The 18,502-nt window shown below is 49.6% G+C and overlaps 1 protein-coding gene across 4 annotated transcripts in view; it reads left to right on the top strand.

Annotated features, from left to right (window-relative positions):
* GALNT18 (polypeptide N-acetylgalactosaminyltransferase 18) overlaps positions 1-18,502 on the top strand; it is a 288,829-nt gene that overhangs the window by 191,454 nt on the left and 78,873 nt on the right. For all 4 annotated transcript variants that reach the window (XM_028159854.2, XM_054724626.1, XM_054724625.1 and 1 more), the window contains exons 4-5: positions 14,324-14,507; positions 16,153-16,350. In XM_028159854.2, coding sequence (XP_028015655.1) covers positions 14,324-14,507; positions 16,153-16,350 — 382 coding nt within the window. The remainder of the gene's footprint in view (positions 1-14,323; positions 14,508-16,152; positions 16,351-18,502) is intronic.

Raw genomic sequence — 18,502 nt, 5'->3', positions numbered from 1 at the left:
TTAATACTAGAGGACCAGTGCATGAAATTGGTGCACTAGGCGGGGTCCCTCAGCCCAGCCTGCATCCTCTCGCAGTCCTGGAGCCCTCAGGGCATGTCCAACTGCCACAGAGGTGGGAGAGGCTCCCACCCCTGCTGCTGCCCTTGCCAGCTGTGAGCCTGGCTCAGGGCTTCTGGCTGAGCAACGTGCCCGCTGTGGGAGCACACTGACCACCAGGAGGCAGCTCCTGCATTGAGCGTCTGCCCCCTGGTGGTCAGTATGCACCACAGCAACCAGTCGTTTTGTGGTTTGATTGATTTGCATATTAGCCTTTTATTATATAGGATAATTTTTAGATAGTTAAAAATACTTGCAGGAAAATAAAACAGGGTAGGTGATAGAACACGTAGGGATGGAGGGGAGTGGATTGGAGGAATGGGGTGATGAGATGGTGAGAGAAAGCCTTTCTGAGGTTGTGCTGTTCCAACAGAAACTGAACCCAGGGAGTTAGCCCTGCAAAGACCAGGAGGAGATCTCTGGGGGGGGGGGGGGGGTGGGGGGGGCAGTGTAATTGCAAAGGCCCAGAGCTGAGGAAAGAAAGGGTTTTAATCAGAACTAACATAGTCCCAAGAGAATCAGGGTGGCTCTTAGGGACTTCCTAATCCTCCTGAAATAGATAAAAGGGTGTCTGTGTGTTTGCATATCCGTGTGTGTGTGTGTGTGTGTGTGTGTGTGTGTGTGTGTGTGTGTGTTTCTGTGTGCATGCTTTTTTTCAGGGGAAAAGACCTGTACTGTTGGTTTCGTCAGACTCTCTGAGATCTCCAAGATGCACAAAGAGTTAACAACCATAGCATCATTCCCTCTAGCTGTGGGGGGGGGGGGGGGGGGGGGGGGGAAGGGGGCAGGGAAGGGCAGGAATTGTCAGCTTAGTAAACTGTCAAACATCCTGCTTTGCATGGGAAGCCTTCCCTCTGGCATCTGGGCAGCCAGGGTCCTTCCTCTTTGCCTCCCCACCAGTCCTGTGATCTGGGACACAAACAGCCTCCTACTTGCTCCATCTGGTCAGAGTGCCCATAGCAGGTTAGAGATCCAGAGTTCTCACCTCCTTTTCTCCCCTTTGGGCTTCACCAAACACTTCCACCCTGATGTTAGGTGGTTCCAGGCAGGAGCCTTGTTCCCTCCCCAGCCTTGAGTTCTCTTTGCTCATTACCCATGCTGACCATATTGCTAAATCAACTTCTGAGGAGAAAAGGGTTGTTTTCAAATCCTACCTCAATAGTTTCCTCACCTGACTCATGGTCCCTTCCCACGCAGACATTCTTTCTCCGCCATCCCTGCTGCTCTCCATAGTAACCAGTTTGCGCATTTCTCCTCTGGCATCACTTAATCTCTAAGCAAATTCCCTCTTCCTCTCCTCACCGAAATGCTGCCCTTCTTGATCAGCCTTTGGGGATTCCAGGCCAGAATCGAGAGAGCCAAGCACTGCTTCTCAATACCATTGGCAGGCCCAGCTGATGTCCCGCCAGTTCTTCGCTCTCACAGTCAGTGGGAAAAAAGCAACAGAAGCACCACTTAGCTATCCCAGTGTCTCAGTGTCCTGCCCAGCCCTTCCAGATGTGCCTCTTTCTCTGTGTGGGGTTGTCCAGCCCCAGGTGGCTTAACAACAGAGGGAACTAGCCGGTCGTGGCTGGATGAACCTCAGCCATACCCCAGGTAGGAGGTGCCTCTCCCACATGGCTGTGGGCTCTTAGCAGTCAGTGACAATGCTATCCTTATACCCACCAGGGCTGGGGAGTCTCTCTTTTGTTGGTTGACATTTGCATCAGGGTTATGGTCAACACGCTGTGCCTACAGAAGAGCTAGCTTTCCGCTCGCATTTCCCCAGTATTCCAGAACCTTCTCCTCCTCCTCCTTGTTTTGTTTCTTCACTCTGAGTTTGGTTTCCTCCTCACATCAGCTTGCCCTCCTTCTCTCTCCCTCCTCCTTCTCTTTTTTTTTTTTTTTTTTTTTTGGTATCATTCCTGTTCCCTCTACTCTGTAGGAAGATACCCTCTCAGAAGCTGCCTTTTCAGGTCCCCTCCCCTTGCCTTAAGTGTGTGAGCACTTACACTTGACACACATGGGCCATCTCTTGCCTTTGGCAGGAAGACCCGAAGCTCCCTGAGGTCTGACGTTGCCTCCTCACCTTCCTTCTAGTTTATGGGTCCCAGTTTGTCCATCTCATGGGACTGTAGTGAAGATGAAGTGAGATAATGTGGTGGAAGCACCTAGCACAGAGTAGGCCCCAGACAAGCCACATTCCTCTTCTTCTTCTCTCGTTTCTGCGGTCACTGGGGCATCTTCTCCACTCTGGCCACACACAAGTGCTTCACTATGAGCAGGCTTTCTCTGTAGCTCTCTGGGCTGGCAGCGCCGTAAAGCAGTCACAGAGCCCCATGGACACCCAAGTTCTCACTGCGGGACCTTGCCAGCCCAGGCTGTCGGGGACTGGCTCTTACCTGAGGGTGGGTGTCCTCCACATTTATGTTGAATGAGTGAATGGATGATTTGAGAAAGATGACAAAAAGCCCCGATTCTGAAGCTGGAGACCTATGCAGGTTGCTGCTATAGGGCCCATTCTGTGTGCTGATTCTCTTCCAAAGACTGGGTACCAAGTCATGTCCCGTGAGGGGAGGGAGCCAGGCTCACCTTGCACCTGGGAGACCCATGAGTTGTGTCCCTGGTGAGAGCACCAGGCCTGGTGCTTTAACCTTAGGGGTGATGGGGGAGTGAGGAACCCACCACATGCCAGGCCAAGTTGGGGTATGGTCAGCAAAGGCTTCACTGGTCCCAGCAGAGGCCAGGCCCAGCCTCCCTGTGTCCTCTCTGTCCACGTCCAGCATGCTGACTCATCAATGGTCTCCAGCCCTTGTTCGAGACCCAAACAAGCCTGACTGAGGCCTGGAGTGAGTGAGGAACTCATCACTTATATTATTGGGGCGGGGGGAGGGGGAAGGTGGAAGAAAAACAAAACCTCACTCGTTTGGGTTTCTGCGATGGGAAAGTTCCTTTTGCTGCTACAAAGTACATTATTAAATTAACAAATGGATCAAAAGTCTTTCCTGGCATTTCAGCTCATCTCTAAGGGACTTGCAGGTGGGAGGACTCCACATAAAGCTTCCTTGCAGCCAGAGCGGAGAAGATGCCCCTGTTTCCACCTGGACACTCCTTTTCTGTCCCCTTTATCTTCCTAGCAGAGCCCCCACATCCATCCATTTGAGACAAACTGAAATAGTGTCCTGTAAAGCTTGCCCCATCCCACAGGAGAGTGTCACCGCTCCTTGTGACAGCCACTTTGCACACATATCTCAGTGCACTGAAATGATCTGTTTAATTATTTCCTCCTACTGCACTGTGAGCTTCTTGAGGGTGGAACGCCCACTTACTCCACATCCCAGCCCTGATCACCTGCCGAGTGCTGGGAACACATGAAGAGGAAAGGCTTTGCCTTGGAGGGAGGGGCTCTGCTAGTCCTCCCTTCACTCAGCCCCAATCTCTGCTCAGTTTCATGGCCAAGGCCAAGCATCTCCAGGCCTAAAGGCCATGGAGGCACCCTTGGGGCTGACCCTATCTTCCAGGGCGGCTGCCTGCTCTGTTTGTCTGGATGTGCCTTGTCTGGCTGAACAAATACCTCATTTCACATCTCATCCTGGGGCCTTTCCCTGAACCCAGCTCCTTGCTTAGGACAGACCACGTGCCTCACCCTTTGCTATGGTGTCTCCTGAGGTCCACACCTATGACTCTGGCTTCACAAACACCAGCAGCCTCCTCCTGCATATTGGATAAATGACATTGCCGCCCATCTGTGGTTAGTGTTACCCCTGCTTAGAGACCGCAGCTGCTAGGCCCCCTGTCCCATCACTGCTGCCCCTCACTGCTCGCTTTCACCACATAGCACAAGCTCCCTGCCTGACATCAGAGGATGCACCCATTTATGTACCTATGTGTTCCCGGTCCCACCTACTAGTCTGGGGGAAAGGAGCCTGGTTTGCTCCCCTCGCTGAGCCCACCATCTATAGCAGTGGCTGGTGCAGAGACCTGCTCGGTGACATTTGTTGAATGAGTAAATGTCCAGACAACATGCCGCCTCCCTCTCGAGCCAGAGTTCACCATGTCCACCCTGTGCAAGGGGTGAAGTCAATGGCTGACGGGTTGGGGTGGGAAAGAGGTTGGGGATTGAATATGGAGTAGCCAGGTTTTGAGTGGCCCTTGAGGAGAGCCACGGGCTTCTGTGCCTACAGAAATCCCAGGGTAATTCACTGCACTCCAGCTTTCCCAAATGATGCAGGGGTCCAGCCTTAGCACCTTCCTTTGAAAGGGAGAAAAGGAACAAAGAAGTTCAGACTCATGAACAAATAATAGGACTACTATTCGGCACTGACAACATGCCAGGCATTATCTCCCTACAGCAACCCCAAGACGTAGATAACATTATTCCCATCTCAAAGGTGAGGAAACAGGTCCGGAGAGGTCAAACCGCATGCCCAAAGTCACTCAGCTGCTAAACGGCTGCACTGGGGATTAAAATGAGGTCTTCTCTCCCCCAAGCCCTGCTCCTTCTGTTCTACATGACATCTTTCAATAAAGAAAGAAAAACCGAGGGCTAAGAGCAGGGCACTTGGGTTCTGCCTCGTCACCCGCTCCTTTCCAGGTCCTCCCCTTGGAGGACAGGTTGCCTGGAGGTGTTCTGTGAGCCAGAGGAAAAGAGCAAGGGACCTCCTGATCTGACGAGCATGACAGTGAGCTGGGCTATAAATACGTGTGTGAAGCCCACGGGGTCCCCCGAGTCAGGAATCAGCCTGGCTGAGGCCGCCCGTCACACAGCCTGAGCAGCACTGATTTGCAAAAGTACAGAGCTGGCTTCCAGCCTGTGGGAGCCTTAGCTCTTCCCGGGAGGAGGAGGGTGCTCAGGGCTGAGCCGGCAGGATTCAGACCAAAGACTGATCCTCACTGGTCGCCTAGCACCCTGCGTCTGTGTTCCAAGAAAAGAAAAAGCCCCTTCCTACCCTCAGCCTTTCCTCCAGTTGGAAAGCTGCAGATGGATGAAGGAAGGCCTCCCTCCGAACTTGAGCAAGGTCAGATGAGGCAGGAAGGATGTCCCAGGCAGAGGGAACAGTTCGTGCAAAAGCACTGTGGCACCACTGACCTTGGTATAGGCCAGTGGTCGGCAAACTCATTAGTCAACAGAGCCAAATATCAACAGGACAACGATTGAAATTTCTTTTGAGAGCCAAAGTTTTTAAACTTAAACTTCTTCTAACTCCACTTCTTCAAAATAGACTCACCCAGGCAGTGGTATTTTGTGGAAGAGCCACACTCAAGGGGCCAAAGAGCCGCATGTGGCTCGCGAGCCGCAGTTTGCTGACCACGGGTATAGGCCAATAATGGTGGGGGAGGAGGGCTATAACTCAGGCATTTACAGAAGCTTCAAATACTGGGAATCTCAGGATCATGGGAGTTACTATCTGAGAATCATAGACTCTAGGAATCTCAGAATCTTGAAAGTTTTGGGGCTCAGGTGATAAACCCTTGGGCTCTCAGTCATGAGCTTTTGGGTCATCAAATTCCTGAGCTAGGCAACACTCCGAATTCTCCAAATCTTGCACAAAATAAGTTTAGCATAAAAATTCCAGTTGGCCCCTGGCTTAACTGCCAATGGCAACTGGGGGTCGGAGGGCCTGGGCCTCCTGGAATCCCCTTGCCTGATGGGACACTAGGAGGGCTTGTTCTCGGCTTGGAGTTAACCTGCTGTTAAATGCTGATGCCAGCATTTCCCATGGAGGGAGCTTACCTGCCCAGTCCCTCAGCGTTGGAAGGGCTGGGGCTGCAGCAGGGTCCGCTTTGCCTGGATGCACCCATCATGGATTTTAAATAAGTCCTAGAATTACTGCTGAAAACCACCAGAGTAGCCAGAATATTTTATGCCCTTTAGGTAATTTCGCAGCTGCAGTCTCACCTTTACTTCATAGGAGTTTCCTCCTTACATGGCCCCAGGGAGCACAAAGGCAAGCTGGCTCTTTTCCAAGGTCATTCAGTCCATGAAGACAACTGATTCCTATTAGTCCATTATTCTCATTTTCATTTTTTTAATTACTCACTGTAGACATCGGTGAAATGGAGAGCCTGGAGCTCTGGCCCTGGGGCAAGGGGTGTTGTATTCTCTTCCTAGTGGGGCTGACTACCAGCTCTGTGACCTTGGGCAAGTCTGGGGGTGTCAAGAGCCAAGGGTAAGCATTCAGAATCCCCTGCCTGGAGCCAAAGGGTGTGGGTGGACCTGTGAGCGGGAGGATTGGTTCAGGCAGCCTTTTGTCCTGGGCCCATAGTGGATGGATTTCCCGGCAGGATTGTATTGTGAACCCCAAAGGCAAGTAACAAGCACTCTGGGAAACCCTTGCTCAAATGTAGGCCCTCTTCCGTCACATCCTGATCCTGTTGCTCAGGGAGTTGTATCCCAGAGAAGTTGGAACTTCTGTGTGAACGCTCCATATCAGCCTTCTAGTAAAAAAAGAAGCTGAATTTGGCAACCTAACCCTTGAGAGAGAGAGAGATTTGCACCCAATCAACACATCTCTGACTGGCCAGGGGACCATTTTTATATCATTCAGAAACCAGTTCTGACTGTTTTGTTGTTGAATACAGGATCTTTTGGAAAATAAGTCCTTTTTATAGCAGGTAAGAGGGTATTAGTGGATGTTGAGAGCCTGGCTTTGGAGACCACTAAGTGAGGAATGCATATTTCTTGTGGGTTTTTGTGGTCACCCATGCCTGGCTAGGTCACAAAAGAGTAGACCTAGAGACAGGTGGCTGTCTACTAGGTGGTAATTCTGGGACTTTCTCTAACTTGCTAAGACTGAACTAATGCTTGGACTTCCCTGGAAGGTGTGCCACTCTCCTTAGGTCCGGTAGCCATATTTATATGCCATCTGTGGGGCTCCTGGGTAGAGCTTTCCTCTCCCCAAGTCCTGAGTAAGGAGAACAATTTAAGGCCATTTCACATCTACTTCAGTATCAATTGACTTTGAAGAAGTGTAGCTATTAAAGGAGCCGGACAGCAGTGCAGCTGTTAGGTGTATTGGACAGAAGAATAAACTACATGGGAGACATTTGTAAACTGCCCAGGACTTGACAGCTTGTCTGGAGTCATCTTAGAAAGGAATGCACAAAACAAGACTGTCCTCCCCACAACCCCTACCCCCAACCTCCACCCTGCCCCAGGCTCAGGACTCAGGCTGGTCTATTTTGCTCTGGATCCCAGCATTCATCAGCAGGGCCACCTGAGTCCAGAGACCCCCCACTCCAGATTCTTCAGGGGTGGGGGTCTGGTGGCATCTACATGTATTTATATTTTAGCTTCTCAGGTGAGTGGATGATCAGCTGAGTTCAACAGCTATTGCATCCTAATGAATAATCTCTCCTTTAAAGTGTGTTGACATATCATTTGTGTTCAATGGCCCAAATGGCTTTAGAGGAAAGCCAGTTAATCTTCTGTTCTGGGGAAGACCAGCTACTGTTCCCTCTTAGAGAAATAAACAGAAATGTGCTGTGCTTTTAATCTTTAAATCAGCACCATTGGAGGCAAGCAATTTTTAGCACTTCTCAACGGGAGTGTTCACACTTCCTTCCCAGGCAGTTGGAGGGAGGGAGTGGCAACTGTAATCCAGGTTGAGCTAGAGAGCAAGGCTGGCCTGAAACTGGGGGCAGGCAGAGGGGACAAAAGGCAGTGCCTTGGGGGTGTCAGGGGGAGGCACCTGGGAACTACAGGGGATAGTCCAAGGCATCAGATCCAATGGTAGGGTTTGGTACTCTCTGTGTGTCAGGCTTCCACTGGGGGTCTCCTGCCTCCCTCTTGGCATTTCTGCCTCAGATGCCCAGTTTCCTCATCTCCTCAATGATAACACAAGCAGGGGTACAAAAAGCAACCTAGGGCCACATCCTATCTGTCCATCCAGGCCTGTTGGTTTGGGGGTCTTAGAATGCATCCCCTACGGTATGGAGGGACTAGTGTAAGAGCTATGCAAGGTTTCTCCAACTCAGTGCTACTGACATTGTGAGCTGGATAATTCTTTATTGTGGAAGGCTGTCCTGTGCACTGGAGGGTGTTTAGCAGCCTCGATGCCTAGCAGCACCCTCCCAGTTGTGCACCAAGCACTGCACCCCAGGCCCAGAGGCCTGTCATTTAAGAGGACTCAGTGTTGTCCAGCCGGTGTGACTCAGTGGTCAACTGTTGACCTATGAATCAGGAGGTCACGGTTTGATTCCCAGTCAGGGCACACGGCCCGGTTGCTGGCTCAATCCCCAGTAGGGGGTGTGCAGGAGGCAGCCGATCAATGGTTCTCTCTTATCATTGATGTTTCTATCTCTCTCTCCCTCTCCCTTTCTCTCTGAAATCAATAATAAAAATTAATTAAATTAAAAGAGGCCTCATTGTCTGGAAGAACTGAATTGGTTTCTGATCTTCTTTTTCAAAAATCTCCCTGTTCCTTCCCCTACTCTTCCGCCTTTCTTCCTCCTCCCCTCTTCCTCTTCCTTTCTCCACCCCCTCTTTTTCTCTCCCCTCCATCTTTCTTTCTCCTTCTCTCCCTGACATCTCCCACACCCTCAGTGGAGTACATCACATACCTTTTAAACATCCACTAGAATTAATGACTCATAGGGACTATCTTGTTCACAGTATTGCCATAGCAGCTAGATCAGTAACTGGTACATAATCAATGCCCAATATTTGCTGAATAAATGAATGAATGATTGAATGAATGATGGGTGGCCTCTCGCTTCATTCCTGCCTCCCCCGAACCTGGAACAAGCCTGGGAAATGATCACCTGAGTAGTGAGGGAGGGACAGGAGCAAGCCTGGGTTCTCCATAGCAAGCCTGGGTAGGCTGTTTTACAAGAGGCCTGTGCAGCTGCCTTCAAAGAGAGAAGCCCCATCGGGCATCCATTTCCTGATTCTTTTTCCTTTATGCAAGAGATAAAGGGTATCTCATTAGGTGTTTACTAATCAGTTTAACAGCCATTGGTACCAGATTTCTCCTGCTCAGCCTGCAGCTTGTTCCTTTTAGGGTGACTTCGTGGAGCTAATTGCTTTTTATGGGAGCCATACAGGAGACATATATAGGGAGGGAAGAAGGGGCTCTGTTTGACCAGGCTGGTGAATTTTGTATTTTTATTTGGCATCTAAGTCTGAAGGAGAGGGAACAGGCAAGCAAGCCCGCACTCAACTGGCTCTGGGAGAGGCTCCTCATAGGGATGATGGAGTGGCCTGTGACCTCCTAAGAGGTGAACAGTGTTCCTGAGCATGCTGATTTACAGACGTCATCCAGATGTCAGCAGAACAGGGATTTGTGGACAGCAGGCGAGGGCTGGAGGAGCGATATAAACAGGATAACACCTGACCCATGCAGGGCGCAAATTGTATTTCTTTGTTAGAGCTGGTGTTATCTACAGCTCTGCCATTGATTCTAAATTTGGCAAAGTCACAGAGAACAGACTTCCTACCACCCCTTTCCTCAACACATTAAAACAAACATGAAATACAGCCTTCCCTTTCTTTCCACAATTATACCCCTGTCATGTTCTACGAAGACATTTTATTAAAAGTTATTTATAGATATTTCAAAAATAATGAAAGGTAGCTTATGTAGGGAAGAAAAGGTAAAAGACAATGTAGCTTTTAGGCTACAACTTGAAAATCAAATCTTTAGCAAAGTTAGAGAAGCAAAAATGCTCATAGAACCCTGTGATTAGTCATTATATTTGTCTCTGAGCTTCCTGGCAGCCTTGGCAAAAAGGTAAATATGACGGGTTATGAGTTTGAGTTTAGGTAAGTAAAGTTTTTTATATGTTTTTTGAGCTAAGTTCTGAGAAGTATTTATCATATATGTATAATATGTAATAGGCAATATCTTATACAATAGTTTTCTAACAAATATAGAAGTACTCTTGAGATATTTTTTTTGCTTTGGCAGTTTACAAAGGTTGAAGGAAAAAAATGAAAACCTTATTAGGTAAAGGTGTTTTGAAAAGACTGAGCCAGTGTTATCCAGGGTATTATAGGCCTTTTAAAAAATTTTTATACCAGTTGTTTGGTTAGAGCTAAGGGAAATCGCTCTTCTAATCAGCAGCCCCTGTTTGGGATGTAGCTCTCTGAGAACAGGATTTTTCTCTAGCTGATGCACCAGAAACTTTTATTCTAGTTCACTATTGACAGAGCTCAGAGATACAAAGGGGCAAGCAGCTCCTATGAGAAACAAAGCCTTTTCATCTCTGGCTGCCACCTTCTTAGCTGGCTCTTCTGTGTCTGAATTCATTTCCTGTGCCTCAGGAGTTCACAATCTTATTTTAACCCCGGCCTCATACCAGAACAATAGATCCTGTTTTGATAGCCTTTGTGTATAACAAACCACCCCAGAAGTTAATGGCTTAAAACAGCAACCATTCATTAGCTCATAATTCTGCAATAAGGGCTGGAGTCCTCATTCTGTAATAAAGGCAGTTCCTTTCTGCTCTATGAGAGGTCAGCCGGGTTCCCTGTGTTCGCAGTCAGCCCGTGGCCGAAGGATCCGAGGTGGCCTCACTCACATGTCTGGGACCTCAGTGGGGTAGCCTGAATGGCTGGGGCCTCTCTGGGCCTCTCATCCACAAGGAACCTGGCTCTGGCTTCCTCACTTAGGGCAGTCAGAGAAGGAAAGCAGAAGCCGCAGGCCTCCCAAGGCCTGGGACTGGCAGGAGATCCCTCCTGCTGCACCCTGTTGTGACAGTGTGTGAGGCAGCTACACACAGCTGTGAATTCAGAGAGGTGGGGGTTATGGGGGGTCATTTGGGGGCAGTCATCCAGAGCCCTATCCCATCAACACCATGGAAGTGGTCCCCACAGGCAATGACTCTCACCTGTGGAGCGAGTTACCACCCCAGTTCTCACTTGAAGTGCTGTACACTCGCCACCTCACTGTCAAATATCAGGCTTTATAAGCTCCCTATTTAACGTTCTCAAGAAGGACATATGAAGGGTGGACTTTGAAGTGATGACACAGCGTTTTAAGAGGCCTCCTGTCAACCATGCATGAAGACCTGGAAGCATGGGGCACACTGAGTTATGCTGCTCTGTGGCCAACTTCCTGACATTTGTGAGACAGTGGCATCCCGGGCCTCCCTGTCAGCTGTTCAATCCGAGATCACGGGGTCATTTTTAAATCAGCTAAAGTGAGCTATACAGTGTGTTGGTGGCAGCCCAAAAGTCAACTGAATTTTCTCTGGGCTGGAATGAGAATGCCTGACAGCCCCCACTGGCCCTAGATCTGGACCAGGGTCACACTGTTTAAAAGAATGACTTGAATGAGAATTAAGTGCATGGGCTCATCACTTTTAGAAGCTGGAAAAGTGGAAGGGCTAGATAGCTAACATTGGATAACAGAATCAGGCAGGGAATCATTTTGACTTTGGATAAACAATATCAATCTTTTTGAAATTGAATTAAATAGAAGTAAACATACAATCCTATGTTTTGGTTCAGCACATGCATGTGCACACACAAACACAAGCATGAATACATGCACCTACCCACACATGAAGAGATGGGATGAGGAGGCTTCACTTAGTAGCACCATGTGGAGAGAACCTGTAGGTGTTTGTTTCCGGTAAACTCACTTTGAGTCCGAAGTAGGCAAAGGTAAGGTGACCTTAAACTACAAGAATAGGGGCATAGATTCTAGGATAAGGGAGGTGATTAGTTCCCTCTATTCTGTATAGCCCAATTTACTCCAGAAGTATTAAGCCAATTTCTAGGTGCATAGATTAAAGATGTTAGAGAAAAGCTAACATATTTAAAGGGAAGTTCAAGATGATATAAGGCCTTGAACTCATGATATATGAGGGGGAACTAAAGATATTTGACCTAGAGAAATCCTCAGCAAGACCTGAAGGGTGGTCTTCAACTCGAAATGCTTGTCTTATGGAAGAGGGATGTGGTCTGCCCTCTGTGGCCACAAAATAAGGCTTGGGCCAATGAGTGGAAGGTTGAGAGACCCTGGCACTTGAGGGCAAAAGAAAAAAGAACATGTCATAATCAGAGTAGCCCCATGAGGAATGACCCTGTTACTGAAAGGGGCTGGAGGATCGCTCATCAGGATAGACAGAGGGGTTCACACCTTTGATGGGTACTTGGTTCAAAATGAACTTTAATATCCTGTCCAACTAGCTCTGAGGTCTTGGGATTCATAGGGACTTGCTCGAGGTCACAGAGCAGGTTAATAACTGTCCAGGACCAGAGTCTCCTGCCTCCCTCTCAGCATTTCTGCCTTGGATGCCCAGTTTCATCACCTCTGCGCTGATAACTCAAGCAGGGGTACCATCCATCCAGGCCTTTGGTTTGGGCAGTTTCATGTGCAAAAGGATTTGAAGTCAATGTCTATAGAAGGGCTTACCATTCTGGCAGTGACCATTATGCCTCATTGTCCTCCTGGCATGAGGCCCTTGCACACATTCCTATCTTCTGCTTGGCCACCATGGCCTTGTTGCTTGCAGACTTCTAACCTGGGGTCAGGGCAGAGGAGGAAGAGATGGTTCTGGATGAAAGATTATGAAGGCCTTGTCAACCAGAGATGAATCTCCATCCCTTACAACTCCCAGTGATGGAAACTGTGAGAACGGAAGGAGGGAGCTAACTTTTTTTTAATCATTTACTATGTGTTATACATTTTTCACACATCAATTCCACTTAATCCTCATAACAACATAGTTTTCCAGGACTACAAAGTACAAAGCACCACAAACTGGGTGGCTTTGAACACAGAAATCTATTGTCTCTCAGTCCTAGAGTACACACTAGAGGAGTAGGCAGGGCCCTGCTCCCTCTGAAGGCGTTAGGGAAGGGTCTATTCCAGGCTTCTCTCCTTGAGCCTTGTGACCTCAGGTGCTCCTTGGCTGGCAGATGGCATCTTCTCTGTGTCTCCTCACCTGTATTCCTTCTGTGCATGCCTAACTCCGTATACATCTATCATATTGAATTAGGGCCTAATGCCTTTATCTTAACTTGGCTAAATCTGCAAAGACTCTAATTCCAAGTGAGATCATATTCTGAGGTACAGGAGGTTAGACTTCAGCATATCTTTTTTTGGGGGGACAGAATTCAACCCATAACAGTTCACCCTATAGTCATCCCAAGTTCATGTCCTTCCCATATGCAAAATAAACTCACCCCACCCAAACTTCCTCATGGACATCCAGAGTTGGTTTAGTAAAGCAGACGTACAATGCGGTGTTGTTGACTCTAACCACTGTCCTTCTACTACACTCTGCTGCTGCCATGGGGCACACCTACCATGCACCTGGCACTGTGCCAGCTGCTTTGTGCCCTTTTCTCAAGTCTAGTGGGCTGCTTACATGATGGGGCCCAGACTGGGCACCAAGGGACATGGAGCTCCTATTATTCTCTGATAAGGAGGAGGCTCAGCCCAGGTGGGTCTGTCCAGGGCCTGGCTGAGAAGACGGGAGGAAGGGTGGGTGAGAGGCAGGTGCTGAGAACACAGGAAGAGTGAGCCTCAAGTTCTGGGGAGGAGCTGTGTTCACAGGTGGGAGAATGTGGCCCACTCAGGTCATCATTTGGGGGGACGGTCCCTCATAGGCTGTTGCCTGCGCTGCTATGGAGAACACAGTGGACTTGGCTGCTGTGCTCTCCCCAGTGGAGGGGCGAGGGGCCCTGCTCGGTTGCTCAGGCCCCATTTACAGTTATGAAGAAGCAGGGGACTTGATGTGTAGCCAGGCCCAGCAACAGCAGGCAGCAAACCAATGCAGCTGCTCACAGGGCACAGCTCCTGGTCATGCACGTCCCGGAGAGATGGAGACCCAGCAGGAGTGGGTCCTGGGCTGCCATCTCCGAAGATGCAGCTTTCCCTCGGGATTGGGGGAGGACTGTGGAGGGCACTGGGATGAAGGAGCTGGTGAGAAGAATGTGTTTTTTTTGCCATCATTAGACCCAGCTTAAAAGCACACACTGCCCCTCACACGCTGCATGACATTGGAGAAGTTCATAAACCCTTCTGAGCCTCATTTTCCCATGAGCTCATTGTAAAGATTAAATCGTCACTGTGTGTAGGCACATGATCCTATGCAAATTGCTGGGCTCCATAAATGCTATTTTCATCTCTATTTTACCCTTCAAATCTGAGCTGCACTGGCCATCCTGGGAACACCAAGGAAGACTGGGGAGGGGAATGGACCCTCCAGCCTCTCTTTGGGAGTCGTTTCTCCACGAAAGGGGGAATGTTTTGATCGTTCCCATTATGCTAACAATACATTTTCTCCCTCACAGAGGAGCTGAAGGAGAAGCTGACAGAGTACGTGGACAAGGTGAATGGCCAGAAGCCGGGCTTCATCAAAGTCGTGCGCCACAGCAAGCAGGAGGGCCTCATCCGCTCCCGGGTCAGCGGCTGGAGGGCGGCCACTGCCCCTGTAGTGGCACTCTTCGATGCCCATGTGGAGTTCAATGTGGGCTGGTAAGTGCCCATCAGGAGAGGAGGGTGGTCCAGGAGCTTCGACTCACAGGGGTGCAAAGCATGCTGGGATCTCAATCATGTGGGGTTAAGCAGAGAATTCTGGGAACAGGTGAGATGTGTGTGTGTGAGTGACTAGGCAAGGGCTGGCCCTTCAGGATGGAGGAGGGTCAGGGGTCAATAGGGTCAACACACAGTGTCTAAAGGATATGGTGACATGAGGCTTGACTCTGGCTGGCATGGTCCTCTAGGGGACATGATCTGGCAGAAGGGTAAATGCTACGGGCAAAGCAGAGAGTGCCAGCCCAGCTAGGGACAGGGCTGCAACTCCCAGGAAGGTGAGAGCTGGACCAGACATGAGACAGAAGCCCAAACACACTGACAAGCCAAGGCCTAGTGGGCAGAGGGGGCTAAGGTGGTTTGATGTTGCCAGTGCCCTCAGCTCCCCAAAGGCCAGGCCAGTGGTAGCTCAATATGGCAGATTCTCTCTCCTCGTGAAACTAGGTCTCAGGAAACCTTTATTGCTCTGCTCAGGGCTGCTGTGAGGGGGAAGAGAACACACACAAGCCTTCAATAGTGTCATCCGAGCAGGGTGGGGCACTTGATACCGACATCCCTCCAGGCCAGAGGGTGTCTGTGGCCCACTGTGTGTGACTGTGCAGAGAGCCTGGGCATGGGAGGACCAGGCACTGGGAATGGCTGAGGGTACCCCCCTCCTGACCACTATGCCTGATGGTGCTGGGTCTGCTTTCCTCCCAGACTCCAGGTGCCACCCTGCCTCTCTGGAGTGGGATGAAGAGTGCCATTTAGCAGGAAGGAGCAGCCGGGCGTGCACGCAGCATGCCTGGATTTGGGCAGACTTTTACATAACAGGCCAAATTAAGATTGCAGTGTGGCTGTTTTTCATAGCTGAAGTCCCTGCTTGCCATTTGTGACTATTTAAAAGGCATTTTTGTTGGATTTATAGCCAGGAGAGGAGAGGGACACTTACTATTTCAAGCTGATTTAAATAAACAATTATGCAACAATTCATTATTAATGAGAAGCTTATCATTACTCTCTGCAAACACTTTGCTTGCCTGGTGCCCATAAGGGCCTCTGGCTCCCTGGAAGCCAGACCTGCCACCTCTCCTTGGGCAGAGGCGAACATGTGGGGTGGGTGGAGTTTGGGGGAGACACAAACAGAAGGACCCAGGCAGCATGAAGGAAAGTTTGTTCTCACGCCTGTCTCTGCCATCCTCATCTGCCTCTGTTTCCTAGTTAATGCGCTGAATTTGAGCAAAATCAAAGCCCATGTTGAAAGCTTCCCAGGGGACCTCAGCTCTGTTTCTTTCTTCTTTCTTTAGGTCTTGATTTTTTTTTTCTAGTGAAAAAAATGAAAGCAAGCAGACACAAGGATGTAAGGCACTAAGAATCTCTCAGCTCAGCCCAGAAGGTGCTAGAGGAGTGGTTGGGCCTCTTGCCAGCCCAGAAGTATGGGGGTTGGGAGGCTGTTAGGGCCCCTTCCCAAGAGGAGAGCAGCGCTCCCCTGGAGGAGAGGTCCAGGTGTCCCTTTCTCTTTCCGCAGGGGAGGGAGCTGTAGGACCTGTCAATCTGGTGTTTCTTCACCTTGGAGGCAGTAACCCCTCCCTCCTTCCCTCCTGCTCAGGGCTGAACCTGTACTCACCCGCATAAAGGAGAACCGGAAGCGGATCATCTCACCATCGTTTGACAACATCAAATATGACAACTTTGAGATAGAAGAGTACCCGCTGGCCGCCCAGGGCTTCGACTGGGAGCTGTGGTGCCGCTACCTAAACCCCCCCAAGGCATGGTGGAAGCTGGAGAACTCCACGGCCCCGATCAGGTACGGCATCCTTACCTGTGATCTCTCTGCCTCGTCCTCCAGGGCAAGAGCTCCCCTCCCAGCACAACCCTTATTCCCCAAACTCTAGTCCCATTATGGGATGGGGGGTAGAGTGAGATGAGCGGTGGTGGAAAGGAATTACAAGTGACCTCCAAATTACAAGCTCACCGGCTCTGTGGTCTCTTTTCAAAGAGCCATGGCTCCCAGATTCATTCAGAGGCTCACAGTTACTCATTCCAACACATCACTGTGGGGCACCTGCTGGGAGCCAACTACTATCTACGCTGGGTGCTTGGGATCCAGAGTGATTAAGATTCAGTCCCTGCCAGCAAAATCCTGAAGTCGAGTGAAGACAGACACAATAATTGGAATAACAAATTATTCCACCACGCTGGTGGAAACCACATGGAAAGTAGGGAGAATCCTTTGCTGAGAGTGTAGCATCTGCACTAGTTTCTAAGGGCAAGTAGGAGATCGCAGGCTTAGGCCGAAGGCATCCATATGTGAAGGAGCGGAGTGAGTTCCTGGGCACAGAGCAGGTTCAAAGGGAGCAGCCTGAGGCCACGAGGCTGGAGGGAAGGAGAGGCAAGACCAGACCTCATGGCACCCCGTGCGCCTTGCCGATGTTTGAGCTTATCCTTTAGGACTCAGATGAAAGGAGCTTCAAACTGCATTTCAAAGGTCCCAAACTCTTTCAGCCTTTGCTGCTACCTTCACAGACCCCTGAATGACTCCCCTGTGCAGCCTGTTTTATGGATCAGGACTCCTGAAACAGCCGTGCCCACGAGCCCTTGTTTCTGTCTGGTTAATCACAGATCAGGCACCTTTGTGCTCCCTGCAAAGGGCTGCCTGTTAAATGCACAGACACACGAGAAGGTGGCCTAGGGGACAGTCCCTGGAATGAGAGAGATTAGAAATTTGATGTCACTTTGTATTACATGAGGAAGGAAGATTATGAGAAATGTAATTGAGAGTGGGTGATTATTAGCTAGGATCACATTTTCCTTGCCAGAAGAAAAGAACACATTATATTCATATTTAAAACAGGATGGAAGAGAACTCCACCTGGCTCTCTTGTGCTTATCTCTACTACCTATCTATTAGGCCCCTGCCACAATTTTGTGTTGTGAAATATTTGTTTGGAGGCCCCTGTGTGCAAGGACCTTTTACCCACATGGTCTCATTTGCTCCTCATCATAACCTGGTGACATCCCTGGTTCATTGTGTCATCGCTGGTTCACAAGATGAGGAGGGTAAGGCTGACCAAGGAGAATGGCCCTGCCAAAGGCTCTGGCCAGCGGAGCCAGGACCCAAACCCAGGTCAGTTCAATCCCGTGCCTAGTTGTCATCCCCCTAGTCACCCACCCTTGAGCTCAGGCCTAAGATGGCTGAATTCTGCCCCAGGTCTGTTGACTGTTGGAGGGAAATACGCCACCATGTAACAAGCATTCTTACAGAAGCCCGCACTGGTGTTAGCTGCTTCAGCCTGGTCTTCGGAAACCCACATTCTAGGTCCTTCACAAAGAATAGTGTCTCACTCTCAAATTTTCCTTCCCCTGCTTCTTAGCAAGACCTTGGCTGAGAGAAAGTATATTAATAGAGAAAACACTCCTGGTTTTATCCCTAGATAAAGACAGCCCCGCAGAAAGTTGTGGGTTATATAAAAGCATCATGCCCACCTGGGCCCCTGTTTCCTGGGCTGTACTTTGGTGCTTGGTCCACACATGGCATGAGCTGCAGGAAGAGCCCAGGGGTAGCTTCTGCTGCGTTCTGCAGGTGTGTCTTTGAGATGGTTTTTCACTGTGTCCTGAAGTGACTGACCTCTTAAAGAAGACTGACAGAATAGATTTCTTTCAAATTCACTGCCAGTCAAAGAAAGCCTGGCTATCCCTGAGGAATTAGTATGACATTTCCACATGGGGCCTGTAAATCTTATTTCTAAGACCAGGTATGTTCGTGTTCGGCTCAGCCACCAGGAAGCTCAGAGTCTACCTTGTGGATCCACTTTACGAACCGTGAGGAAGGACCTAATGCTGCACGTGCATTCTAACTAGCCCCCAATTTCGTGGTGAATTTTTTGTCTTTTCAGACACTTAACTATTTTATTTTTCTTGTAAGCTATTTCTAATTTGGGGGGAATGAGGCAAGGTAT

The sequence above is a fragment of the Eptesicus fuscus genome, chromosome 13, assembly GCF_027574615.1.
Source record: "Eptesicus fuscus isolate TK198812 chromosome 13, DD_ASM_mEF_20220401, whole genome shotgun sequence".
Lineage (NCBI taxonomy): Eukaryota > Metazoa > Chordata > Mammalia > Chiroptera > Vespertilionidae > Eptesicus > Eptesicus fuscus.
Note: the sequence above shows the minus strand (reverse complement) of the source record. Positions and strands in the feature narration are given on the sequence as shown.